Consider the following 22,526-nt stretch of genomic DNA (forward strand, 5'->3'; position numbering starts at 1 on the left):
TTGGGGGTGGCTTTCGTTCTACGGGGCTGCATGAGGTCAAGGGACTGATGGGGCTTTACGTAATTAAACCAATTCTTACTATTGCACAAAATAATAAACAACAAAAATGGTTATATATGCTGAGGCAATTCAGTGAGGTTAACGCCAGTGGAAGTTTATCACTTGTATGCAAATGTGCATTTCATAACCCACAATAAGCCCAAGAGAGCACACAATGGAATGAATGCAAAGAAGCCTCCAGCAATCACGTTATAAAATGCAATAAGGCGTGGAATTATTGATGCAGGAAACTTTTCCTCAGTGTAGTTCTTGTTTATTGTGTTGAAATGAAAGTCAGGTTTGTTTTCAGTTGGGACAAAATGGATATTTTGAATAATGTCTGATTCTAAGGAATTTACTTATGCAAGTGTGATTTATAGAGACACTTCAGATAGACATTGAAGCAATATGCTAGAATATTTTTCATTACTCACTAGATTGCAGTATCAAGTGGTTTATTTATTCAAATTCTCCTAAATGGATAAGCACGAAACACGACATTGTCATTTCCAGTAACATTTTTCCTATTATGGTTTGTTTGATTGCTTTAATGTACAAGCGAAACTGTATTTTGTTTCTTTCCACTCATTTGTCTCCACTTCTAATCCCTCTACTAAATACAACATAGCATTGTGCATTAGTCACTACTTTCTTTTAACTTCTGTGACTGTAATGTGGACTAAGGATAAAGCAATTTGAGCCATAGACTTGTAGACCACCCAGTTCAGTCAAGAGTTTGCAGGTAGAACAAACCCACACGCAATAGTTCTATAATTCCTTGAATGCACTTTATTTAAACAACAGCATTTGAAAAACAAAATCAAAGAACAAAACATTGTCATACAAACAAAGAAGCCAAATGATGCACATAAGTTAATTATCACTTAGTGATAATGACAATGCATTCGATTGACAAGGAAAGTACCAATTCAGGAGTGGCAATCCTGATTCACATTGTAGGCGTTTATGAGTACAAAAACGATAAAAACAATGATGAAAATTATGAGATCGTCTAATTTTGTCATCTCCGAAGCAAAGAACTGGAGCATTGTGCTTAGTTCAGAGGCACTGTAAGATAAACGAAAGCATTAGCAAGACGAGCAAGAGCATCCTTCCTCAGAAATCTATGGGGTATTGAAAATTATTATGATTCCTCTTTTGTATGTGATACTCTTGTGCACCTGTACATTTAATATCTAAGTCACACATTATAAACACAAGGAAAATCAAAGTTAGGAACATTGTCCAAATCTAATTGTCTAAATAATGTGTGTAAATATTAGAAACGGGCAATGGAGACCTTCAGCTTTTCTACCCAAAACTTTGAAAGTCAACCTAATGTTATAGTGGCTTTGTAGATGAACAGATACCAAACAAATGACTAAAGCCTTTGTCTTAACCGCAACACTTCTCAGACATGCCACTCCAGGAGTCTGCTGCCTCTCAAGAAACTACCTTCTCCACAAGACATGATCACCTCCACTTAACCTCGACACCACAGCATGAGAGACAACGATTACTTTCCCGCCTGGTGAACGAGAAAATGAGGGAACCAAGAGATGGTACAGAGAACTGAAAAGACAGAATGAAAATGAAAGACGTGGATAATTGGGCAGTGACCTTGACCTAGTACTCATCAGGGACTCTTGGAATCTTCTTTGTTTTCTCTTTGGCTTCACTCTCACCAGTAACTCTGACAAAGATGAAGAGGAGGAGGTGATGGAGTAGAAGAAGTGCGTGGTTGTTCGCTCCCGCTGAGTGGTAAGCCACCCCCATGGTAGGTTAAACACCAGTCTAGGACACACAGACACACACGCTCTCATCATTTATGAGGGTAATTTGGGAGGTGTATATGGACGGACTCATCAGAAGTGCTTGTCTCCAGCTGATCTTGGCTCAGCAGGGTGGCAGGATTTGGAGAAGATGCTCGAAGTGTAATGAAGGAGGCGGTGCAGGCCTCCAAAAGTGACTGATGATTGACGGGCTTAAGTAAGGTGTAGATCAAGCAGGCAATCACTACCGTGTTATTAAAGACCTTTTGCAAAACCTGCAGGTATCTAAGATCTCCCAGTGAATATTTTGTATCTTGTCATTCAATGCAACATCCAGCATTCGTTCCATTTAAGGTTCAGAAGAAGACAAAGCATTTCGACCACTTAGAGGGGAAGATAATACTTAAATGTAACAAACTTTAAAAAGTTATAGGGTGAAATAACCTAAGAGACTGTAGACTGCTATCAGTGAACAAGAAGAAAAAGTTGCTGATTTAAGGATTTTAGATTTTTAGGGGGATTACGATGACAGACAGGGAGGTACGTATTGTAAGGTTTACAACCACTTATGATTGACCCTAAAGATCCGATATGGGCAAATGCAGACCTGGGAAAACTCAGGCAAACAGCAAGAGTGCAATCAAAACAAGGAGACAATACAGAAGTGGTAAATTGATTAGAAAATGGCTAGAAGAATTCAGTCTCTCTAGAGAGGTGAGCAGCAGAGAACCACAACACACTCTTGGGCTGTCAATAGTTGCCAGGTAAGCACACTTATGCCTCAAACACTTTCATGTGAATTATTGTCACTCCCTGATCTTATCAGCTAGCTCAAGTCTTTAAGGCCTTACTCTGTTCTTCACTTGAATATAAGTGAAAAATGTAGCATGTGAAATCATAACAAGGTACAAATGATCAACGCACTGGATAACAACTTCTCAAGGTTATACATTTACAATACAACCCAACAGACATAACAGTGTGACGTTTATCCTTGTGATTGGGATGCCATCTTCTATAATTTCTGATAAAAATATGTTTATACCCATTTTAACTAATGTTCTGCTGGAATGCATTACTCATAGGCATGTGCATGTGTGGACACTGTGCCTATGTGAAAAGGGGCTTTCACACCGGGTAGTTCAAGGAACTAGCAACCAGGGTTGTTCCCCGAGAACTGAATGTTCCCCTGGGGTCGTTGCATTCGCACTGCCAGTAGGAACTCTGAAGTGACGTAAACCGCGCTTGTTGTTGTGACTTTTATTTTGACGGTGCGACGGACATTCATTTTGTAGGCACTGAGAGCCTGAGCACACAACACTCTCATTCTCCATCTTCATTAGTTTACGATCTGTATAACATTCCTGTCTAATACTACGTTAATAGATGGAACGTTATACAAAGAAAGTAAACAGTGTATGAAAAAGTATTAGTGTTTGCCATGTGGTTGATGTCAAATGTCGCTAGCTGAGCAGAAATACAAGTCCCCTCAAACTCGTGTTGGATTTTCTCAGTGTAAAGGTAGAGTTAGTTTGTGGAGTAAATATATAGCCTATAATCTGTGTGTGTACATGGATTTTTAAAATGGCAGGTGCCAGTGTTTTGCATGCGCTCGGCCAATCAACATACAGTTACATCACTGGTAGTTCCTATTGTGCTGGGTTAGACCCTTCTCTGAAGTAGGAGCTAATTTAGTTCCCCCCAAAAGACGTTCCTAGAACTAAAATCATTCCCAGTCTCTACGGTGTGAAAACAGCAAAAAGGGTACGGGTACTTCCGCCATTAGTTTTAGGAACTATGAAAAGGTTCCTCCGGTGTGAAAGCCCCTAAAGAGTCAGGATGCTCAAAGTAATTGCAAGAACTACATCAGCATTTTGCACATTAAAGATTCTAAATAAAACATTTCCATTTGAAATAGACAAAACATGGACATAGACCACAATTATCACTTGTTTAAAACAAAAACAGTTTAAGGGTTAGCATATGGTTAACAACAATATTTTGTCTATTATCTGTGAAAGAGCAAGTAGCAGCTGATTTTTAAAAAACAAATCAGAACCCTGGATCCAAGTGTTTTGCCATGGTGTCATGGACGATTTGCAACAGGTGGCCATGTTGCCTCAAGTTACACTGATCAAATTTTCAATCAGAATGCAGAGTTTATGCTTGCTGAGTTCTGATTGGCTCAAAAGAAGGATTGTCATCATATGCACAAAAAGATCATAGAAGTTCCAATGATTCCTCTTAATTCTATTGTTTTAATATTTAACGCCTCATCTGCCAAGTGCTGTTCTCTTTGGAAAAGTACATAATGCTGATAGAATTGACAGTATATATCACATGATTCACTCAGTAACTGCTTCTAATTCTTTCCTCTGTGTTTTGGCAGTGTTTCTTTCTTTCACAATGTCTATCATCACCAAAACATCTGCTGCAAACCAAGAGCTGATATTAGACCATGAAAATAGAACTAAAAATAACAGCAAGAACAACCATAATAACAATAACAACAATAATAATTGAGGGTGAAGATAGCAATAAATAGTGCTGTGGAGATGGGTGTGGCTAAGTGTGGTCAAATCAGGACATTGTGGGCAACAGTCAGTAAAAGAGAGCCGTGGGAGGTGATGGAAGAGAGAAGGACTACCGCACTTTCTCACAAGCGCATTTGCTTGAAATGGTTCATTTTTCTCCACTAGGTCAGAAGCAGATGCAGTTAGACTACACCCTCAACATTGTCCTTCCGTCAATAGCAGTCAGTCCTTCTGCCTATTACGTTTTATTCTCTCTCTTTCTGAGAGAGCAAAACTGTAATGGAAACCAACGGTTTGAACATATCTGTAAAAAGCAAACCTTACGGATTAGTGATGTTGTGTGCAGTCTGTGTTGGGTGTGCATAGGTGGTGGGTGTAAAGGAGTGATTTCTTGAACTGTGTGGGACTGCTTGGAATGATCGTTGTGGCTGGTTGTGGGAGGGATGGCGCGGTCTTCAAAAGCGCCATTGCGCTAACTGTAGACCTTTCAGCACACCACATGTTTATAGTAGGGTTCCTGGGCTGGGCTGATGTGTACACCCAAGAGCTCATCTGTACCTCCAACCCAACTGACTGCTTTAGCAGTCAAGCACAGCCCTCCGTTGGCGACCGACAGAATGCCCCATCATGGAGGGGAAGATGAGGACAGCCACAGCCGCCCACTAGACTCCCTGATCGGGAAGGAGTAAAGTTGTTGGTGTCCTATAGGAGACCCATGGCTCATCTAAAGCTCTGTCCCTGCCATTTTAACCCTGTAGAGGTGAAGAGGGGTCATGGATAGTGGTATCTTATAATAGATCCTCTGCTTTTTGATTAGAAATGAAATACTTGGTGAAAGACTGGCCTTCTTGACATTCTTAGCATGCAAGTTTGAATGCTTGTGACAACATGGGGTTAAGGCAGCCATCTTGAAACCTGCCTTAATTTGACGATTTACATCTAGGAAATGAAAGCTTTCCAGCACGCCAAATACTTTCCTTGTAGTACACTGTAGGGATACTGTAGCTTCTGTACCATCACATCCCTGTAAGTAACTAGTGAGGTATGAGGCCAGGAGTAGCTCGCAACTAATTTTTCTACATCAACACTTTACATGTCTCCTTAATCAAAATGCAGATCTTGTTTGATTTGGTCCTCAGAGGACACTGTCTTTGTCAGTACATTTCTAATCTATCCGCAGCACTCTCCTTTCCTACAGAATAGTTGTAAGTGCTCACTCCTTGCCTCTCCCCACCTACAGTATAGTTTTTGTGGAGGCTGTTTTATCTCTGATATTCTGCCTGATCTCGGGGACTTGAGGATGAACCACATGGGGGCAGGGAGCTGGGTCTGGCTGACCCCAGAGGCAGGCCTTTGTCTTTATTCTCATCTTGGCCAGAAGAAACAGCTGGAGTTGAGACAGAGTTGGCCCCTCCGGCTGGCATACTCTCATGCCCACCGTAGATCTCCTCGTGTCCATCTTCACTGGACTCTGCATCCTCTGAACTGGAGAGCAGCTCCTCATCGCGGTATTCGGACACGTCTACACCACCGCCCTCAGATCCAAGCTCCTTCAGTCGGCCATGATGCTTCACATGATAGCGCTGGTTCTGGAAAAACTTAACGATGGTGTGTTTGGGCAGATCCAATTGGGCTGAAAGGGTGTGAATCGCTTCCTGGTCAGGGTAGAGGCCCACATCTTGGATAAAGCTCTGTAAAATGCCAAGAGCCTCTAGAGATATCTTGGTGCGGGAGCGAGGTTTCTTGGTAACGTTGCTAACCCCTCCACTGTTGCCTGAACCTGCATTTGCCTGAGGGCTCTCTTCGGCTCCAGAACTGGGAACAGGGTCCTCTCGGATCGGAGAGTGGTCCTTTAGCGGCTGCATGGGCTGTCTGTGAAGTGCCTAGTGAGAAAGATAAGAAGTTGTATTAGTAAACTTATAAACAAGAGTCAGCAGTATGGAATAATTAAAAACTGCTTAAAAGTTCAAAGTGTCCTTTCAATGAATGTCTCTAGGAGTTAATGTCCTCTATGCACTTAAGTATGTGATCAACTCTGGTAAAAATCCAACCAGACTGTCCCAGGCTATGATTGTTTAACTTTGAATATTGTACACATAATTCCACAAGATTGAATATTGCATCGTGTTTTGAGGGCATAAAGGCATCTAACAGCATCTGAGCTGACACAAAGAGGAAGAAGCTAAACAAATACTCACTAAAACCAAAATTAATTACATAAAAATAATCTGTTATGAAGAAATGTGTTTTAAAACAACATTACATTTGATGTATAGTGACAAGCTGTTTTTTTATGTCATTTTGACAGGGATAAATCCCATCCCTGTTAGCATGTTAGCAAGTGACTGTTAAATTTAACAGAAAAAGTAATGCAAACATCAAAACACAGACAGCCAGAAATGACACTTTTGACTGACATGAGATGTAAAATTGCTAGCATATGCTATACGATATTGTCTTGTACAAACACAGTGTAACTATTAGCATTTTCCAACAAGTTAGCAGGCTAACAGAGCTACACTATTGTTTTTACAGAGGTTCTGAGGCCCTCTATATGTTTCATATGTCAATGAATCTGCCATTTCCTTCTTGTGTGGGTGGCAAAATACGTAGGTATAGGGAGAGGCACGGAGGGGGGATTGGGGGAATAGAGTGCAAAACAGTGGTAAAATAGGATTAGGAGTAAATAGTATATATTTAGTACAGGACAGAAAGAGGTAGGCTATCTGTGAGCTCTGATACATGGGAAGGTGCAGTGTGTCACAGCTGAGCTATCAAATACTGTGGCGCTGTCCTGCTGAGTTTATGACCAGGGTGGGGTGCCCAGTGCCTCCACACTGGAATGCTAAGCTATAAATCTGCGGTGCATTAAAATTAAAGGACCTACATAAAGATAATAGTCATGCGCCTCTCTCTCTGTCTCTCCCCTGCTCTCTCTCTATTCCCTAAATAATAACAGGGTATTTTTTAAATAATATTGAGGGCAGGCCAGACCATGAAATTGCTCCGATTTCACTTGTGGGGGCTGTTTTGGGCTGGCACTTTACAGGAAGTGTGTAGGTTTGTTCTTTTTTCTTCTCTATTTCTCCATAATGTATTACTTTCCATGTCTCAGAGAAACAAACAGAGGCCACAAGAAAGGATGAGAAAAAGAAATTTGAAGAAGTTTAAAGATGGTGAATAATTAGATTGACCACAAGGCATAACAGCACAAAATACCCGTTAGCTTAGCTAAAGAGACCACACACACACACACACACACACACACACGCACACGCACATGCACGCAAACGCACACACACACTTGTATATGTTTGCTTGTTGTGTATATTATTTTATGAAATTCACCTACTCAGTTCTTAAACAAAGTCTTCTCAACCACAGGAGTCACATTTGGACACAAGGCCATTTTTTTCTGAACTCTTTTTTCTTTCAATGTTCCATTTTTACCCTGAACTCTTTTTTTCAGTGTTCATCTCCATCGTTTCCAACTTTTCTAATTCCAAGGACGGGCCTCTGAATTCATTGAATTAAGAAAAAAACTTTTTTTTTTCTTTAAACACAAATCAAGGCAAATTATGGTGAAGTATGAAAGAATTATAGAACATAAAAAATTCAGTTGATTCTTAATGAGGACTGGCCCTCGTGGGGGCGGAGGCAGGATTAAGTGGGGCTGTGTTGCCACTGGAGATGCCATTAACAGGCAGATAAATATGTAATGATGAGAAAGACACTTTCCTGTTGGTTTGCTTGTGCATGACTTCACCTTCTCCAATTATCATGTGCATCATAATTTTTCTTTGCTACATTGCAATACCTCAGGAATGGGCGAGACATCTGTGTGTGTGTCTTGATATATTTTAAGCATAAGTAGAGTTTAGGCAATCCACAAAAATAAAAGAAACAGGCAACAAGTAACTAAGTACAACACAATGATTAAACCTTATTCATCAACACAGCACACATTAATCACTCATCCTAGTATGAAAGCATGTTACTGCCTCAAGAAAAAAATGTATCTCAAAATTTCTATTATTTTCTTTGTAAATGCAACATCTCACAAAGTGACTTTATATCTCGTAATTGTGACTAGTACTTATTTCAAACTCAATCTTGCTATTACCTTTTTTTTTTCACACTGCGGAAGAAACAGGCTTCCATACCATATTAAAATTAAATCAATACTATATTATATTAAATAAAATAATTCATTAAACAAAAGCTGCAGGAATAAACTTGTTCACTGAGCTCTGAATAAGGCCTTAATATCTTTATTAGAGGGTCAGTGTTGTCCGTGAAAATGTTTGCCATGCTAAGTGTGTGTGTGTAAGCAAGCATGTGCATTGCTCACTCTTCTCCAACCCCAGCACTCAATTGGGGTCCCAATCCACATGGCAGGGTCTAGGGGGCACTCCAGTGCACATCGCAGCATCCAATTTAGCAAAAACAAAGGAGAAATTATTCATAAGAAATGTCCTGCCAAATGAGCAAAGAGAGGCACTTAAGACCACGCACACACACTGCAGAAACAGCGTGAAGACGACGTGGGACCGGGTCAGCCATCTAGATAGTGTTAGTGTGACTGAGTTTGTCCTTAAGGTGAGATAAGCTGCACCCAGGGGCTCACACAGACCCATCCTGAAATGGTTGAAACCTTTAAGCTACTCGGGGGGAAAAAGAAGATTTTTTTTTGCCATGATTCATTTTTAAAAAATGGGATGTGGGTTCCCTTTGGTTGGGGGGCAGGGGTTGGGGGTTACAATGGGTGCTAGGGAGTCAGCAATTTTTGCTGTTGATAAATATTTTGTTGTTGATAAAAATCAAAGACAATAAATACTAAGTGAATGACAACATTATTTATGAAACTGCTTTGGAACAATATTTATGTTTATTATTTATGCTCTATGAAAGGTCTAAATCTATTCTAAAAGGGTAGAGAAAAGATACACTGTTAATTGTCTACAAAGCAAAGGCTTTTTTTAAAGATAATATTGTAATAATTAGCTTTTGCTTAACATCAATAAAAAATTGTGCAATACTGTTCTTTTCAAGGATATCCATGTACACACCAAGCATAGTCTTATGAGACAACACAAATGACATGCTTTATTTGGTCTGACATGTGAATGTAACAGGATTTCATGGTTTAAACCAGAGGAGGACTTGTGTTGGATCTTTGAGTTATGTTTGATTATCTTATAAGGTTCAAATCTGTTAGTCACACTGAGGTGGTATCTGCTAAATAAACTGTATACATGTATGTGTTGCATGTGTATTCATTCATTAACATGCTCATGCATAAGCAGCTGGGACACATGTGCTGACTGTGGTGGCAGGCAGGCTGGAGCCGAGGGGGCTGCTGGGGATCTAAAGAGGGTCTCTCATTACTACATAAAAAACAAATCACCAACAACAGCAACATGCTCATGTATGGCATTTACGTGTTGACACAAAACAATATTGTCAAACCGGTCTAATTTTTTATTTCCTTTAGAAATAAAATAGTCCATACACAAAAGTGTGAACAATAGCTCAGTGAAGTGTAATTTGGGAATTTATTTAAATGATCAATACATTAATATTACATCATCACATTAAAAAAATGCTTTAAAAAGTGTGTGTGTAATATTTATATAAATTAAAGATAACTATGAATATGAATACAACAATGTCTTAATAAATGCTGACTTTCCTTATTTGTTTTTATGATAAAAGTTGTGCAAGAGTTCATGGCCAAAGTCATTGTGGAGTTTCTAAAGAAACTTGAGTCATTACACACGCGTGTGTGTGTATGCGATTTGTGTCTGTGTGAGTGTTCCTTCTCTTCCCGTAATTATTAATATCAGGGCTGTGGTGGCACTGTCTGTCAGGGTGTGTCCTAATGGTGCATTTCCTTCTTCGCCCAAAACACATAAATGAGTATATTTACACACATACACATGCTGCCAGCAGACTGTTTATTCCACGAACATAAAAGAGAAAGCATGCGAGAGAGAAAGAGGCGCAATGGGCTAGCACAGTAACTGAGAGTCACTCTGTCTCCATTTGTTAGTACTTAATCTTAATACGGCTGCTTAACTTAAGTTAATAAATGTTAATAAACAGCAATCATTGTGAGTGAATTAAACCGCAATGCTTTACTGGCAGGGTGAGAGAGAAGAGTAGGTTAAAAGAATGTGGAAAGCATTGATCCAAGTGTTTGTAGATTTATGTGTATGCGGTCTGTGTGTGCATGTATTTACATACAAGTATTAGAGTGTAGATGATGTGTGCATACTGTAAATGAATGAGTGTCTATGTTAATACTGGAAAAGTGTGTGTCCACAGTCTATATTATAATGACCCTGGCTGGCATAGGGGAAAGTCCATTTAATCAGTAGCGCGTTATTTGGAATTCTGTGTATGTGTGTGTGTGTGTGTGTGTGTGTGTGTGTGTGTGATTAAAGAGGTTGGGGTGTGCTGGGTTATTAGATGTTGGCAGGAAAGCTGCATGAATGATGCTGATATTAAAAATGAAGTCTCAAAGAAGTGTGCATTCACACAATGAACCCACATTCATATTATCTTAAGAGAATTATGCTTAAAATATTTATGTGGCATTCGCTTTCCCTCCACTTTTAACACTAAAGTCTTATACACTTAGGGGTTAAATAATATTTTTTTTACTTTTAATATTCTTGCAGGCATTTTCAGGCCTTTTGGGCAAAAAAACAACAACAGGCAATAGAAGAGAACTATTAAATAAAATAAATGCTGAAAAGTTGCAGAAAAATATATATTTTTGAATAATAGACTGAATATCTGGTTTTGACATAAATGTTTTGTTCATTTCATCTGCCTGTCATCAGAAAGGTATAGAAGATCAAAATTAACATTTACGTAATAACTGCTCTATCTGTACTGAGAGGAATCAAGGAACATTTAATTTCTCATAATATGACCATCCTGCAGTGCAAACGCCACATTCAACAGCTTTCTTTTGCCATACGTATTTGAAGTATGCAATCCAATGTTTCAAAAAACTCACCTGAGGGTCAGTGGGCAAGTGTAGTACAGTGTGCAGCCGTTCGCTGTGGTGATGGCGGGACTCTTCCTCGTACACTAGATCCCTGTCTGTCTGCGGAAGGCTCAGAAACCTCCGGATCGTACACAGGTTCTCCCAGAGAGTCCTGTTCTCTGGGCTGGGACTCTCTTTCCAGCGAAGCAGCTCGCATAGCCATCCCTAAAGAAAGGAAAAGGGTTCATATCTTGTTTCACTGAAGGTATTTTTCCAACAATAGCACTAAATAGTATCAATATATGCCTTGTCTACTTAGTTGGATAGGCTACCCACTAAAGCTCCGCTATAGGGACTTTCTTCTCTTTTGGGGCATTTATGTCACTTTAATAGGAATGATGGGCAGAATTTGATGTGAAACAACTCACCCCTCATTCATGTTTTTTTTATGACTGTAAAGTTTACTTTACAGTAAACAAGTACCACCACAAAGCATCACAACACAAGTGCACTGAGAGAGCTGAGAGTGTGTGAAAGAGAGAGTGAAATGGTGAGAGATTAGGAAGATTTAATTATCTCTGCTAGACTGGTCCAGTCTTTGACACCAGCTGTTGTGTGCAGCCAACCTCTTCCAGCACACATTGTTAATGACCTGAGCATCTCTCTCTCTCTCTCCTTCTCCCTCAGCTCCTCCTGGCCAGCTGCAGCAGATGGACGCGTTCAGCCGTGACCCCCCACCCGACCCCAGACCTGTGAGACCTGACCACATCTGTCACACACATTCATATATATACACACCACCAGAGCAGCACTTTGCTGACACATCTCGTACACGCAAACATGCAAAGATGCCCCTGAAACATGCCTCTAGATGAGGTGGTCACACCTGCAAAGCCATGCCGCAATGACACAGAGTTCCTCAGTAAAAAGTGAGCAGCAGAGACCAAAGCTCTCTCAGGCTATTACATGGTAAGAATTAGGCGCAGCTGGGAGTGGGATCATATTTGACTAAATCAATTATCTCTCTTTGATCTAAATGAGACAGAGACAAACAAATGGTCCAATAGCTTTTGAAAAAAAAAAAAATCTTTATCAACACTCTGAAATGAATGCCTTTTCCAGCTAAAGAATCAGACAATGTGGCCATTAACTTTGTCTATACCTGTCAATGAAAAGTGAATTTAAAACAATTGGATTTATGGGTGGATATACAGATAGATAGAGACAGATACATAGATATCCACTACTGTAATATTTTAAAATATTATTTAAAAAAAATATTTTTTTCTATTGTATTACTTCTTAAATTAAATGTATTCCTGTCTTCAGGGTCACATGATCCTTTAAAAATTATTCTAATATCCTGATTTACTGCTCAAGAAACATTTCTTATTATTAGCAATGTTGAAAACAGTTGCACTGCTTAATATTTTTGCAGAAACTGTACATTATTTTTATGTGTCAAAGTGTGTGGGTTTTGCCAGGTTTTAATTTATGGAACATAAAACAATTAAAAAAAGCAAAAGAAGATTCCCGTGATGTGCTTTTTATAACTGCTACAAAGACAATTTACAGCTAGAAAATATTTGAGATTTTAAAGGCCTCAAAAGCAGTGACTATTTCACTTGTATGACATATACACATACTTCTAGACACAATATTCTGCATTCTTATTATAGATATCTGGGAACAAGTGTCAATGTAAAAGGTATGAGAACAGAAATCAGATCAATCTATGGAACACTGCATGCATGTCTGTATCACAACATAAGTCACGATGACTCATTGGACAGAAGAGAAAAGCACTGAAAGAAAGAATGAGATCATTTGGCAGGATCTGGAATGGCAAGCCAGAGATGAATAAATGGAAGGCATTTATCAGACTATCTGTTGATGTTGATGTTTTTGTTTATCAACTAAAGAGACGCGCCAGAATCAGATATACATTCCTGCACAGACGGACACCGTTACTTCCCCTACACTGACTGAGAAAAGAACATGTAAGCTAAGTGTAAGCTTAGTCTTTTCAAAATAAAACAAATTGAAATCACTGTCTCAAATATCCTATCCCTCAATATTTCAAGCACATAAAAATAGATTTTTTTAAATGATGTATATTTATTAATGATTTAATTATTTCCATATTAAAGGGTCTCTCAAGAAGCTATATAAGTTATTTATAAATCATAAATCATATTTCATAAATCCATTTAAGCAGAAGCAACCTCATTTTTACAGTGCACACTTAGATTAATTAAATGCATCAAATGTATCATTAACAATTATCATATGAAGATACCAAGTTGATTCAATTCTCCAGTACAATAAAATACAATGGAAACTTATGTATAAGTTGTCCTTGAAAAGTAGAAGACAAAAGTATTCTCTGTGTATTTGTTATTTGAATATAGTTAACCGAAATTTAATTTTGCCATTATGTTATATCAAAGGATGGAAACGTGTCCTGATTATGAACAATAACGAGAAAATCTGGGCAAATAATTACTGAATCAGTTCTTACTTGGCTCTTATTGGCTGCCACCTTGGCAAACAGTGCCTGAGACACTTTTGCCCGTTTCATCTCCTGCTGGATTTCATCGTAGACGGCTGAGGTGATGTTAACCAGCGGCTCCAGTTTCAGGGGAAGGTCAGGGTTAGGACCACAAGTCTTGGTCTGTGAGGGTCCAGCGGTCAAAGTTAAAAGTTAAAAGTAACAAAGAAGACAAATTTGTTAGATACACATTCATACTGTAATTCATACACTTGCTACAGAGAGTACAATATGAGACCATTCATGGAGGATATTTCAGACCCTTGTTTATACCTACAATGTACTGAGATTTTAGCAGATAAGTCATTAAAGCATCCATAAGTAAACTCTTTGTAGTACATGTTTGAAGTATGGTGTATTGATTTTAGAGTGGTGTGTTTTCTCATTCAATGTTTGAAGTTACTCTGCAGGCACAGGCAAGTAATCTCACATTCCCCAGTAAAAACGATTGCAAGATAAACACATACAGACATAATAGTAATGATAATACACAACCACATTCCCTAAGACCAAAGAATGAGAACTTTGTTCTCGTATCAGAAGGATTTTTATTATCTGCATGGGTTCATTCACAATGGTCCTGAGGTTGAAAACATTCATATGCTTCATAAAAGCATTCTAGAAAGTCCACGCACCAGGTTCCAGGTCATTTAATATAAACATGCCATGACAAGAGCAAAGCCATGCTTTCCTGCATTTGTAATTTTAGAGAATCAAGGACAAGAGCTTGTGAACCTGAAGTTTTAATGGGTGTGTGAACCCTGTAATCTCTAACAAACATTAGTATAAACAGTTTTCCATATAAACAGTATACATTTGATCCTCTGTAGTAGTAGCTTGACTTATTGAGCATTTATTTTCAAAATGGGAATTGTCATGCCTACAACTGATCACTACTAATACAGATCATGGAGGTCTCGGATGAGGTACACTCTATGAGGAAATTAAGTGAGTGATGATGTAATCCTCACCGAGTTTGTGATTTTGGTCTTATTCTTCCAAATAGATGCCCACGCGTCAGGAGTTAACTGTTCATCGATGCTGCGCTCCCACACTTTCTGCATTGGGAGGTATGGTGTGACATTAGCAATAAGAAGGTAGCAATCAGATATCAGCTAGTTTGACCCTTAGAGGGCACTTTCTTGAAAGTCAGAGTGGTTGTTTTAGTGAATTATCCAAATAGTTATTCTCAGTGTGTCAATATGTATTAATAATCAAAGACAACATATCATTTACATCATACTAGAATAATAGCTGCGGTAATAACACTGATTTAAGGCTGGAATACACTACAAGACATTTGCCCAGATTTTTGCCAGACTAAGTCGATGCTACAGTAGTTGCCAAAAATCAGAACCACTTAGCAGATTTTGGGCAGTTGGAATTAACATTTTTCACAGAAACGTGCATATGATATAATAGCATATGTGAACATGTACCACAAAACCAGCCATAAGAGTCCATTTTGAAATTGAAGATGAGATTTCCAATGATGTATGGTTTGTTAGGATAGGACAATATTTGGCCGAGATACAACTATTTATAAATCTGGAATCTGAGGGTGCAAACAATTCTAAATATTGAGAAAATCGCCTTTTAAGTTGTCCAAATTAAGTCCTCGATTTTGCTGAATCCACTCACGAAATTATATATTTTTCTATATATACGGTAGGAAATTTACAAAACATCTTCATTGAACATGATCTTTACTTAATATCCCATTGCCACAAATATACCCGTGCGACTTATGACTGATTTTGTGGTATCACATATGATAAGCACAGACTCAAATTTTGTATGATGGACTATGATTCCATCCAGTCGGAGGATATAAAACATGTTTGATACTTTTAGCTAATGTTAACACATATTGTTTTCATTTGTCATGCATCTTCTAGCAAAAAAGTTGTGTTCTGAACGACTAGTTTTTTTAAATAAATATTTACGAAGTCGACAAGTGTGATGCCTAGTATTTCAAAATCTCTTCAGTTTTTAAAAGTCGTGTAGTATATTCCAGCCTTTACTAAACTCAGTTCTTGCATTTAAAAAAAAAACTTAGCTGTATAACAACCTGATACGGATTACAAAGAAAACAACAAAGTGTAAGCCAAACAAAACAAGTAAATATATCACATGAATTCAGACAAGAAACAATCAATCTCATAGAATTGCAATCTCAACAATTCAGAATTTAAAAGCTTTCAGGTATTTTTACACCCAGTCATTAATACACACACAAATGCAACAGGGGAAGAGGGATTTGTAGGGGGCTGAACCAAGTCAAGTGTGAGAAAGCGGGGTACCTGAGAGAGGCGGACGCCCCCAGGGCTGGGGTTTGTGCTTGGGGGCAGACTCACAGGGGGGTTCATGCTGCGTTCTCGCTCTTCCTGGTAAATGCGGTCCCTCTCGCTCTCATGTAAGTTCAGAAAGTTCTGCATCGCTTTGAGGTTCACCAGCAAGGACTGGGAGGCTGAGCGTGGGTCTTCCTCTTTTCGCAAGATCTCTGACAACAGGCCCTGGTGTACACGCATAAACACATACGTAAGCACAGAGGAAGCTATTTTTTTCACAACACATTTATGCAGTTACTTCACCTGCACCATGTAGGTCTCTACCCACACTTTGACTGACAGTGCACGATGTTGGATGTAATTGAACATAATTTAGACCTGCAGTGACTTTGTGAATTCAATTCACCAGGTGTGTTTTCCACTGAGAGGGTGTATGAGAGGATCCGACCTCTGGATACCAGAGCAATCACGCTGACATGCTCAAAGCGACTCATAGATCTGAAACCTCCAACAGAACGACTTTGACACCTTAATTATCCTATTGTTTTTAGTTCAGTGCCAAATTAAACTTAATTAGTCCTGATTTGTATATAATTTAGTCTGTGTATGGGATAGTGACCAGGGCTAGCAATAAACCTTATAGATATTATGTTGTGATATTCTGTTTTTGTGATAGATACATACTATATTACACAAGCCAAATCATTACGAAAACATCATGAATATTCAAAACATTGCCCCGCCTAAGTGATTGATATGTTCTGAAGAAGATCTTTGCTATTTTACTTGGTGTACCTTCTTTCTTGTACTTTGTACATTGTTTCCTCAAGGTTTCTCTTTGAACTGTCTCCATCCTACGAACGTTATGCGTACTATTTCAGCGTCATACTGTCTGTACTATACCTGTGTACGGTTGAAGGCAACTCGGGCGAACACTGCCTGCGAGACACTGGCCCTTTTCAGCTCATCTCGCACCAGCTGGTAGATATCAGATGAGACTTCTGCAGCCGAGGGGTTGGACCCGGGATCTCCAGGGCCACCGGACTTGCTAGGCCGCGGGATGGGTGGGTGATTGAGAAACTGCTGGTTAAGAGCCTGCGGGTGCTGATGCAGGAGGCGGCTGACGGCCAGCTGCTGGTTGATAAGATGGGCCATGGCTAACTGCTGTCTCACCAGCTGTGGACTGAGCTGGGGTGAGAGAAGCCCTCCGGGCGCCAAAAGTGGTTGCAAGGCTGCAGGCGGAGGTGGAGGAGGCACCTGTGCCCGTAGTGGAGGACTGTGATGGAGCTGCCCATGAGATGATGAAACTTGCGGCTGCCCTTGGGATGGAGGCTGAGACTGGGCTGAATTCGGAGGTTCTCCAGAGCCACCTTTCACAAGAGAGCTGGTGCTGTTCAATGGACCGAGCTGTGCTAGACCAGCCAGGTGAGGGGGCGGACGCTGGGCTAATACACAGAAGTCAGCAAGACTGTCCCTTTCAACTGTAGAGGGATGGATATGCGTATCAGACACAAGAACAAACTCTGTAGTGTTTTAGTTGAGAAATCAAATACAGGTCTTTTCCCAAACAAACATCAAAATGTAGATGCTTACCCTTGATTTCCGAGCCCTCCCGCCCTTGCCACAAATAATCCCCTAGAAGAGACACAAGGAGCGCATGGTAAATGACAAAAGCTTTCACTTACTTACTCAATCACACTTACAATGAAATAACAACATACTTTCATGAGTAAAAAGTTTTACAACTTGACTGACAAGTGAGTCATCCAATGGGGTCTCGCCGCTCTGGCACACACATCTGGCAATGCGGACTGAGTGTTTAGCTCTGGGAGGCAAAGAGCAGAACTAATGGAGGGGGCTCGGTGTAACTCAACACCACTTACTCTGTCAGCGTGCCGAGGATCGCTTTATTCTTTGTTGGCGCTCGCTCTCTCACTGCACTTGGGGTTTAGCCCCCACTTTGATCTGTCCTGCTGTGTAATTATTTCACTTTTTGAAGAGGCAACGAGAGGAGGAAAATTGTCACAGGCATTTGGATGCTAAGAGGCTTAAACAGCGGAGCTGTGGGGCGACTCCCAGTAGGACTTGCCTCTGGGAGACCCCCTGCAGCATTTTGGGGGAAGAAACAGTGGTTTCTATTAGGAAGTGAGGAGGCTTAGGTTACCCCATCCTGTGTAAGGAGTCATTAAGAGATAATGTATAAAACGCAGCTCAAAGCTCAAGACTTGCTCATGACCCTGAACACCTTACCACGCTAGAAATGGGACATCTCATTAAAAAACAAAAACACATTCACTGTGTCTGAATATGCCTACTTCCCGACTATAAAGTAGGCGAAGAACAATATGTTAAAAAGAGTAGTATGTCTGAATTCATAGTATTCATAGAGTCGAAAAGTACCGGTACGTGGATAACCTATTGTTTGACAAAGTACCCAGATGATAGGTGAGATTCTGACATTAACATCTAGGACCAGTTTACTACGCCATAAGGTCACAGGAGAGGAGTCAGCAGTTGCAGTGAAATGTCAATTGACAGTGACAACATGACGGATATAGTACGTCCAGCTTTCATTCAAATTATACACATTCATACTATATAGAACATCGTTTTTTAATGGTTACAAAGTAAGTTCAAAAAGTAATGTAATACCTACTCAGACATTATGCGATTTCGGACGCAGCTATGCTTTCCTGACCAGTCTACTGTGCTGATGTCAGGTTATAAAAAAATATAACCAAAAAAGTAATTAGCACAAGCCTTACCTTTAATTTTTTTGTACTTCTTGTACCAGCGACCAAACTCTTGGCATTTTGCAGTTGAGACGTTAGCATAGTAGGAACTATTCACTATCGAGGAGATCATACTCTGGAAAAAGTCCAAGAAATGAGAGAGGTCAGTAAAAAATAAGAAATAGGAATAACGACAGAGGATAACGGAAATAAACACACATGGTCAAGATCTTAAAATTGCAATGATAAATGGCCTATAAAACACATTGCTGCGGAAAGCCACCCAGGCAAGGCTGATCGCGAACACCGCGACAAGCTTCAAGCCGCAGTGACACAAGTAGAGATGAAGAGCCACACACATATGCAAACAATTGATATGAGGATCAACACCCACACAGAGCTCCACTTAAACACATCATGCACAAATATCACATAAATCTCAAAGATTGCTTGCTTACTTGGAAATGAGCACAGCAAGAATCTCGGATGCACACCCACATAGACACACGACACACGCATACTCTCTCTCTCTCATGGTGAAGTAATTTCTGGGTTTTAGAAATGGCCCATGAATGTGGGGAATTTGAGTACATTTTGAATTGATGAATGAAACACTCTAAGACAATTTAGGCTACATTAAGCATGTACTGACGATATAGATTGGAAAAACTGCAATCGCAGTGCAATATTGAGCCTGACATTTTATGTTATATTGCTAAGTTGTTAGTTTTGGCATAGATGTACTGTACCAGCAGCATGTTTTACACATATCTTAAATGACACGTTTCTTTGTCTGTTGGATAAATAAAAAAAGGGGTAGCAACTGTACCTGTGAGAGTGGACATTCTTTGGCCAGGGTGCTCTGGTTCATCTCTTTGAGCAGTTCTTTGAGGGCGTTGCGTACTGTAGCGTGGTTCCACTGTTCTGATGGGAGGTCCTCCAGTTTTGCAAAGCTGTATACATAAAACATTATTACTCATCCCTCCATTACAGTAATCATCTTCAATTCCAAATCAACAAGCCATGCAGCAGGTCAGGTCAGCAATAATATCACCATGAAGATACAGGGAAACAAACCTGGATAGTACACAACTACACAATGCCAACAATCCTCTCTTTTGGAGTCTATGTTTATTTCCTCAGCATCCATAAGTAAACTGCAATCAGTAGGCATGAAAGAGCCCATTGAAAAAGTGCAGATAAAAATGTACCCTGGCCTACAGTATCTCCTGTTCTTATAAATGCACAGAGCTTTAGATGCTTGCTCAACTGTCTATTATTGACAAGAAAAATAATCCCCTAATTATCTGGACACTTGAAATGTTATAATATATATTGAAAAGGGAAACTTTTATATGTGTTTCCTCAATGCACAGAATAAAAAATAAAAAAGTAATAATATAATATATAGTATAACACCAATTAATATTAATACATTCTTAATAATTGGTATTTATTAAAAAATATAATAAATTATTATATATAACAAACCAGTATTTTATTTTCACATTGTTTGTATACAGAGGATACAATATTTATCAGTTACATAATATAACAATTATGATTTCACTTAACAGCACAAACACTGTTAGACTTTCTAGTCATCACAAGACCATCAGGAGAAAACTACAACAAATTAAAAAGTTCTTTACACTTCACTTTTAAAATAAAATCAATTAAGGGTTTCAATTAGAAGGGTCTTATAACCTGATACCACAAGATATCCTGTTTAAATTCCACAAATAACTTTTTTTTTTTTTTTGTGCTGGCCATTTAAACCTAATTTTGGATCTGTAATTATTTATTTTATATTATTATTAATATTATAATAATTTGTATTAAATATAATATATTTTATAATACATTCAATATTAATTAAAAGAATATGTTTTAAATAATACATATAATTTTTTCTTTTAAATAAATAAATATATATTATTTATTTATTCAAAAAACATAGAACCATTAAGGTTATTGATATGCAAAGGATTCTCTGCTGAACCAAGGGACTTTTGAAATACCTTTATTATAACTCTTTCCAAGCCAGCGTTTAGGAAAAAAGTTGCTTTTCTGGCTTCATTCATTATTTTATTATCTACACTTGAATATGGGTAAGTTTCACAAAAATGCAACGTTTTGGCGGGAAAAACTAGAAAATCGTGGTTTTGTCAAAGACTATGTCTGGACGGGATTCAGAATGATGTGTCCATCAACACCCACAACGCATTTTATGTTGATGATCGCGTTATTTTACATATGATATCGCTAGTTGTTTCTGCTTCTTCTTTGCCTGTGTTTTGATCAGGAGATTCTATACTCATTCAGAAGATGCCTTATAGCGCCCCCTACCTTATAACAGTGAAAACACGGAAATCTGGAAATTTCCGTCAATGGTGGGGAAAGGATTAAGAGTGCTCTGTGGTCTCGTACCTCTGTAGCTGGATGCGTAGCGTGACCATGTGGTAAACGTCCAGCAACATATCAGCAACCGTTGCCTCTGGAGCATCTGTCAGGTAATGGATGGGTAGGGGGTTCCAGTGGCCCACCTTAATGATGCCTGCAAGAAGGAAGCAGAGAGAGGGCGGGAGTCGATTAACCCCACTTGATCTCATTGTGCCGCAAATTTGTGTAGCATATTTCCATGACATCATCAGAGATGGCCTCATGTCAATGATGGCTGTAATGAAATCTCAATGAGAGAATAAGTTAGGAGGGGCTCCACTCCACTGAGTAGGCAGCTCCACCAAACCAGAACCAAAGCTGGCACATGACATCATCACACCAGCACCCACTTACAGCAAAAATCAACATTCGAGGGTATACAAAACATGATGATTGAAAGAGGAACAGGGAGTGATTGAAAAGAGGGGATTAAGGTAGGTGGGAAACCAACATGATTTACTTCATATGACGTCATATATGATTTTATTATTTGGTATTTATGATATTATGATAAGGTATTTAAGTGACAAGGAAGCACAGTGGGAAATTAGTCATATATTTATCATTTGCGAAATACCTGTGGGTTATTGCATCAAACATTTTGGAAATCACACATTTCAGAGGACTTTGTTTCCTTACTTCTCGTTTTCTGCGGTGCTTCATCTTGTGCTATAAAAGCAGACAGCAAGGAACAATAACACCAATGATAAGGCTTTATCTATTAAATACTTATCAGGTCAGGAAGAAGCATCTATCATGCATACTGAGGGCCACACCAATAACTACGGGCCCAAGGGGCGCCTGTGGATCTTTTATAACCGAGGAGTATATATAGGAAGCAGGCGCTCGTCTAGCGCATCGCAGCCTCTGACAATTACGTCCACCCCCAATCCCCCCACCCCCACCCTCCATTAATGGGCCGTCATAAACACAGGTCAATGATTGTATGATTAACCCAAATTGACTGTTATAAATGCCTCTTGCTGTGCAAAGGAAGAGACGAGCATTTATGGCTGAGGAGTAATCTGTAATCGGGGTGTCATTGTGAGACAAAGCCATATTTATGAACGATGCCATCTGATTGTTTTGTAAATACTCCAGGTAACTAAGGCCATCCCACAATGACCTGGGTGAAGGGACGTCAATTGCTTCTCATTTTAAAGGGATA

The 22,526-nt window shown here is 39.3% G+C and overlaps 1 protein-coding gene across 1 annotated transcript in view; it reads right to left on the reverse strand.

The window, feature by feature from the left end:
• Nucleotides 1-303: 303 nt before the first annotated feature.
• The window catches only part of satb2 (SATB homeobox 2), a gene marked incomplete at its 5' end in the record, with an annotated part of 44,589 nt that continues 22,366 nt past the window's right edge, over nt 304-22,526 (reverse strand). The window contains 10 exon segments of the mRNA XM_079619933.1: nt 304-6,228; nt 11,373-11,567; nt 13,864-14,016; nt 14,865-14,951; nt 16,197-16,409; nt 17,088-17,665; nt 17,778-17,819; nt 18,950-19,052; nt 19,746-19,869; nt 21,347-21,473. Of these exon segments, the coding sequence (XP_079476059.1) occupies nt 5,608-6,228; nt 11,373-11,567; nt 13,864-14,016; nt 14,865-14,951; nt 16,197-16,409; nt 17,088-17,665; nt 17,778-17,819; nt 18,950-19,052; nt 19,746-19,869; nt 21,347-21,473 (2,243 nt within the window). The 3' untranslated portion in view covers nt 304-5,607.

This window comes from Phoxinus phoxinus (assembly GCF_949152265.1).
Source record: "Phoxinus phoxinus genome assembly, chromosome: 7".
NCBI lineage: Eukaryota > Metazoa > Chordata > Actinopteri > Cypriniformes > Leuciscidae > Phoxinus > Phoxinus phoxinus.